Source organism: Dipodomys merriami, unplaced genomic scaffold (genome assembly GCF_024711535.1).
Source record: "Dipodomys merriami isolate MVZ:Mamm:240054 unplaced genomic scaffold, mDipMer1.0.p SCAF_730, whole genome shotgun sequence".
Lineage (NCBI taxonomy): Eukaryota > Metazoa > Chordata > Mammalia > Rodentia > Heteromyidae > Dipodomys > Dipodomys merriami.
Window position 1 is genome coordinate 483,800 of NW_027206325.1, and position 7,500 is coordinate 491,299.

A 7,500-nucleotide genomic window follows, 5' to 3' on the forward strand; every position below is an offset into this window, starting at 1 on the left:
CATACACAGACAGAAGGACAGGGACACAGAAAGACAGAGACACACAGATGGACAGAGACACAGACAGACAGACAGACAGACAGACAGACAGACAGACAGACAGACAGACAGACAGAGAGACAAACAGACGGACAGAGAGACAGACAGACAGAGACAGACAGCAGGACAGAGAGAGACAGACGGACAGAGAGAGAGACACATACCCAGACAGAAGGACAGACAGACAGACAGGGACACAGACAGACAGAAAGACAGAGACACACAGATGGACAGAGAGACAGACAGAGAGACAGACAGACAGACAGAGACAGACAGACAGGGACACAGACAGACGGACAGAGAGAGAGGCAGACAGACAGAGACAGACAGGAGGACAGAGAGAGACAGACGGACAGAGAGAGAGACACATACCCAGACAGAAGGACAGACAGACAGACAGGGACACAGACAGACAGAAAGACAGAGACACACAGATGGACAGACAGACAGACAGACGGACAGAGAGAGACAGACAGACAGACAGATGGACAGAGAAGACACAAGGACAGAGAAAAAGAGACAGACAGACAGAACGAGAAAGAGAGACAGAAGGACAGAGAAAGAGACAGACAGAAGGAGAGACAGACAGGAGAGAAAGACAGACAGACAGAGAAAAAGAGAGATAAAGAGAGAAAAGACAGACAGATGGAGAGATTCAGAGGAGACAGACGGACAGACAGAAGGACAGAGAGCAGAGAGAGAGACAGATAGACAGACAGGAGAGAGCAATACAGATAGAGAGGAGAGACAGACAGACAGAAGGACAGACAAAAAGAGACACAGACAGACACACAGGGACACAGATAGACAGAAAGGCAGACAGATGGGGATACACAGACAGACAAAGAGAGGAGAGACAGACAGACAGACGGACAGACAGAAGGAGAGAGAGGAGAGAGAGAGCCAGATAGACAGACAGAGCGAGAAAGAGAGACAGAAGGACAGAGGAGAGAGACAGACAGAGACAGAGAGACAGAGAAAGAGGAGAGACAGACAGACAGAAGGAGAGAGAGACAGACAGCGAGAGACAGACAGAAGGACAGAGAGAGACAGATGGACAGAGAGAGAGAGACAGACAGAAGGACAGAGAGACAGACAGACAGACAGGGATACAGACAGACAGAAAGAGACAGACAGAGGGATAGACAGAGAGACAGATGGGACAGACAGAAGGACAGAGAAAAAGAGACAGTCGGACAGACAGACAGTAGAGGGACAGACAGAGGGACAGATGGACAGAGAGACAGACAGACAGACAGACAGAGAGACAGTGAAATGGAGAGAGACAGAAGACAGGGACACAGACAGACAGACAAGGACAGAGATGGGGACAGACAGACAGACAGATGGACAGACAAGACAGACGGACAGACGGATGGACAGATGGACAGACAGATGGACAGACAGACAGATGGACAGACAAGACGGACAGACAAGACAGACAGACAGACAGACAGATGGACAGACAGACAGACAGACAGATGAACAGAGAGACAGACAGACAGGCACAGAGATGGGGACAGACAGACAGACAGACAGACAGATGAACAGAGAGACAGACAGACAGGCACAGAGATGGGGACAGACAGACAAGACAGACAGACAGACAGAAGTAGAGAGAAGGACAGAGAAAAAGAGAGACAGACAGACAGGGACACAGACAGAGGGACAGACAGAGAGATGGGGACAGACAGAAGGACAGAGAAAAAGAGAGAGAGAGACAGACAGACAGTAGAGGGACAGACAGAGGGACAGATGGACAGACAGAAAGACAAGAGAGACAGTGAAATGGAGAGAGACAGACAGGGACAGAGATGGGGACAGACAGACAGACAGACAGATGGACAGACAGATGGACAGACAGATGGACAGAAAGACAGATGGACAGACAAGACAGATGGACAGACAGACAGATGGACAGACAAGACAGACGGACAGACGGACAGACAGATGGACAGACAGATGGACAGACAGACAGATGGACAGACAGACAGATGGACAGACGGACAGACAGATGGACAGACAAGACAGACGGACAGACGGACAGACAGATGGACAGACAAGACAGACAGATGGACAGACAGACAGATGGACAGACAGACGGACAGACAAGACAGATGGACAGACAGATGGACAGACAAGACAGATGGACAGACGGACAGACAGATGGACAGACAGATGGACAGACAGACAGATGGACAGACAAGACAGATGGACAGACAGACAGACAGATGGACAGACAGATGGACAGACAGACAGACAGATGGACAGACAGATGGACAGACAGACAGACAGATGGACAGACAAGACAGATGGACAGACAGATGGACAGATAGACAGATGGACAGACAAGACAGATGGACAGACAGACAGATGGACAGACAAGACAGACGGACAGACAGATGGACAGACAGACAGATGGACAGACAGACAGACGGACAGACAGATGGACAGACAAGACAGATGGACAGACAAGACCGATGGACAGACGGACAGACAGATGGACAGACAAGACAGACGGACAGACAGATGGACAGACAGGCACAGAGATGGGGACAAACAGACAGACAGACAGATGGACAGACAGACAGATGGACAGACAGATGGACAGACAGACAGATGGACAGACAAGACAGACAGACAGACAGATGGACAGACAGAAGTAGAGAGAAGGACAGAGAAAAAGAGAGACAGACAGACAGGGACACAGACAGACAGAGGGACAGACAGAAAGACAGGAGAGACAGACAAGACAGACGGACAGACAGACAGACAGAAGTAGAGAGAAGGACAGAGAAAAAGAGAGAGAGACAGACAGACAGAGACAGACAGGGTCACAGGCAGACAGACAGATGGACAGACAGGACAGACAGGACAGACGGACAGACGAATGGACAGATGGAAAGACAAGACAGACAGACAGACAGACAGATGGACAGACAGACAGACAGACAGGCACAGAGATGGGGACAGACAGACAAGACAGACAGACAGACAGAAGTAGAGAGAAGGACAGAGAAAAAGAGAGAGAGACAGACAGACAGAGACAGACAGACAGACAGAGACAGACAGACAGACAGGGTCACAGGCAGACAGACAGATGGACAGACAGACAGGACAGACAGACAGACGGACGGACGGACAGACGGAGGGAGGGGGGGAGAGAGAGGCGCCCAGGTCAGCCACACAGGCCCATTCAGCAGCCCAGGCCGACCTGTGACCTCTGACCTAGGACCGACCCCTGACCCCTGACCTCTGGGTGATGTCCCCACCCAACACAGAGAAACCGAGTCACGCCCGACCCCCGACCCCTGACCCGGCCAGACGTGACATCACGACCGACCCCCCCACGGCTGATCCAGAACCTTCCACGGCGTCCACACGCACACGGACCCGGCGTGCGGTACATGCGTGCACGGTGTCCCCGACGTGTGCAAGTCACACACGTGCACACGATCACATACATGGACCCAGTCCCATGCATTCATACGATCACATACATGTGCATCGTCAAACACGTGCATGTAATCACACACATGCATATGGTGACATACATGTACAGTCACACGCATGCACATGGTCACATACATGCATGCAGTCGCATAAGTATACATCGTCATACATGCATAGTCACATACATGTACAGTTACATGCATGCATACGGTCACATACATGTGCACAGTCAAACACGTGCATGTAATCACACACATGCACATGGTCACATACATGCATGCAGTCACATAAGTATACACCGTCATACATGCATAGCCACATACATGTACAGTTACATGCATGCATACGGTCACATACATGTACAGTCACACACATGCACATGGTCACATACATGCATGCAGTCACATAAGTATACACCGTCATACATGCATAGCCACATACATGTACAGTTACATGCATGCATACGGTCACATACATGTGCATAATCAAACACGTGCATGTAATCACACACATGCACATGGTCACATACATGTACAGTCACACGCATGCACATGGTCACATACACGCATGCAGTCACATAAGTATACATCGTCATACATGCATAGTCACATACATGTACAGTTACATGCATTCATACGATCACATACATGTACAGTCACACACATGCACATGGTCACATACATGCATGCAGTCAGATAAGTATACATCATCATACATGCATAGTCACATACATGTACAGTTACATGCATGCATACGGTCACATACATGTGCATAGTCAAACACGTGCATGTAATCACATACATGCATATGGTGACATACATGTACAGTCACACGCATGCACATGGTCACATACACGCATGCAGTCAGATAAGTATACATCGTCATACATGCATAGCCACATACATGTACAGTTACATGCATGCATACGGTCACATACATGTGCACAGTCAAACACGTGCATGTAATCACACACATGCACATGGTCACATACATGCATGCAGTCACATAAGTATACACCGTCATACATGCATAGCCACATACATGTACAGTTACATGCATGCATACGGTCACATACATGTGCACAGTCAAACACGTGCATGTAATCACACACATGCACATGGTCACATACATGCATGCAGTCACATAAGTATACACCGTCATACATGCATAGCCACATACATGTACAGTTACATGCATGCATACGGTCACATACATGTACAGTCACACACATGCACATGGTCACATACATGCATGCAGTCACATAAGTATACACCGTCATATATGCATAGTCACATACATGCACAGTTACATGCATGCATACGGTCACATACATGTGCATAGTCAAACACGTGCATGTAATCACATACATGCATATGGTCACATACATGTACAGTCACACGCATGCACATGGTCACATACATGCATGCAGTCACATAAGTATACATCGTCATACATGCATAGCCACATACATGTACAGTTACATGCATGCATACGGTCACATACATGTGCATAGTCAAACACGTGCATGTAATCACATACATGCACATGGTGACATACATGTACAGTCACACGCATGCACATGGTCACATACACGCATGCAGTCAGATAAGTATACATCGTCATACATGCATAGCCACATACATGTACAGTTACATGCATGCATACGGTCACATACATGTGCACAGTCAAACACGTGCATGTAATCACATACATGAATATAATGACATTCATGTGGTCACCTACATGCATGTAGTCATAAATATATGCACGCACACAGACACACACACGGAAGGTTCTAGATCCACCCGTTGGAGCAATTCTGATCCTTCCATTCTCCCTGGGCCCCTGGACAGGAAGCCTCTAGAATTCTCTAGAATCCTCGGAAATCCAACGGCTTTCTAACTGTTGAGCCTCGGCCTGGAAGACTCCCCCATGGTTGGCCCAGAAAGCCTTCTGGGTAGGGCATTTTGCATATGATTTGCATATCTGTGCATATCACCAGGTCATCACTATGGAAATGAAAGAGGGACCCGAGGCCGGAGGTGGGGGGGTCGGGACTGTCACACCAGATGCTCAGGAGGCCGAGATCCCATGGATCCTGGTTCAAAGCCAGCTCATCCATCCATTCATCCATCCATCCATCCATCCATCCATCCATTGTTCCATCCATCCACCCATCCATCCATCCATCCATCGATCCATCCAGTAATCCATCCATCCACCCATCCATCCATCCACCCACTCATCCATCCATCCATCCATCCACTCAATCACCAACCCATCCATCCATCCACCCATGCATCCATCTATCCATCCACCCATCCATCCACCCATCCATCCATCCACCCATCCATCCATCCATCCATCCTCCCATCCATCCATCAACACGTCTATCCATCCATCCATCCATCCATCCACAAATCCATCCATCCATCCATCCACCCATCCATCATCCATCCATCCATCATCCATCCATCCATCCACCCATCCATCCATCCACCCATCCATCCATCCATCCATCCATTCATCCATCCTTCCATCCACCAGGCATCCATCCACCCATCCACTCATCCTTCCATCCATCCACCCATCCATCCATCCATCCATCCATCCACCCACCCAGACATCCACCCATCCATCGATCCATCCACAAATCCATCCATCCATCCATCCTTCCATCCATCCATCCATCCATCCATCCATGCACCCATCCAACCATCCATCCATTCAAAAATCCATCCATCCACCCATCCATTGTTCCACCCACCCATCCATCCACCCATCCACCCATCCACCCATCCACCCACCCATCCATCCATCCATCCTCCCATCCATCCATCAACACATCTATCCATCCATCCATCCCCCCATCCATCCATCCACCCATCCATCCACCCATCCATCCATCCATCCACCCACCCATCCATCCATCCACCCATCCTTCCACCCACCCATCCATCCATCCACCCACCCATCTATCCATCCATCCATCCATCCACCCACCCATCCATCCATCCATCCATCCATCCACTCATCCATCCATCCATCCAGACATCCATCCACCCATCCATCCATCCATCCATCCACCCATCCATCCATCCATCCACCCATCCATCCATCCACCCATCCATCCATCGATCCACCCATCCATCCATCCACCCATCCACTCATCCATCCATCCATCCATCCATCCATCCATCCATCCACCCATCCACCCATCCATCCAATTCAAAACAGTAACAACGTTTTCCTTACCTGGGTGGAGATGTACCAGGGTCCCTGCCCGGCCGTTTGGTTTTGGGCGCAGATTTCGGGAGACCACTCCACCTGGTACTTGCTGACCTTGGAGCCTACAAGGTCAAAGGGCACACAAAGCCATCAACCAACGCCGGGGGTCAACTTTCCTCACAGAAACGCAGAGTCTAGGATTGGGGGGGGGGGGGAAAGGATTGTTTTTGAATGGCCTTGAACCCAGGACCAGGCTATAGGCCTGGGGCTCACCCCTCTCATCCCAGCTACTCAGCAGGCTGAGATCCAGAGGGTCGCGGATTCGAAACCAGCCAGGGACCAGGAAAGGTCTGCTGAGGATCAGCCAAAAGCGAACATGAAGCCCTGGCTCAGTGAGAGCTGGGAGACGGCACCCTGAGTTCAAGACGCAAGACTCCCAGAAAACGGTCTCATCCCTCTATCCCTCCATCAATCCATCCATCCACCCATCCATCCATCCTTCTAACCATCCATCCATCCATCCATCCACTGATCCATCCATCCATCCATCCATCCACCCATCCATCCATCCACCCAGCCATCAATCCATCCATTCATCAATTCACCCATCCACCCACCCATCCATCCACCCATCCATCCACCCATCCACCCATCCATCCATCCACCCATCCATCATCCATCCATCCATCCATCCATCCACCCATCCATCCATCCATCCACCCATCCATCCACCCATCCATCCATCCATCCACCCATCCATGCACCTATCCATCCATCCAT

The 7,500-nt window shown here is 49.9% G+C and overlaps 1 protein-coding gene across 2 annotated transcripts in view; it reads right to left on the bottom strand.

The window, feature by feature from the left end:
• The window catches only part of Anos1 (anosmin 1), a 40,781-nt gene that overhangs the window by 11,975 nt on the left and 21,306 nt on the right, over nucleotides 1-7,500 (bottom strand). For both annotated transcript variants that reach the window (XM_070009291.1, XM_070009290.1), the window contains exon 8: nucleotides 6,748-6,842. In XM_070009291.1, coding sequence (XP_069865392.1) covers nucleotides 6,748-6,842 — 95 coding nt within the window. The remainder of the gene's footprint in view (nucleotides 1-6,747; nucleotides 6,843-7,500) is intronic.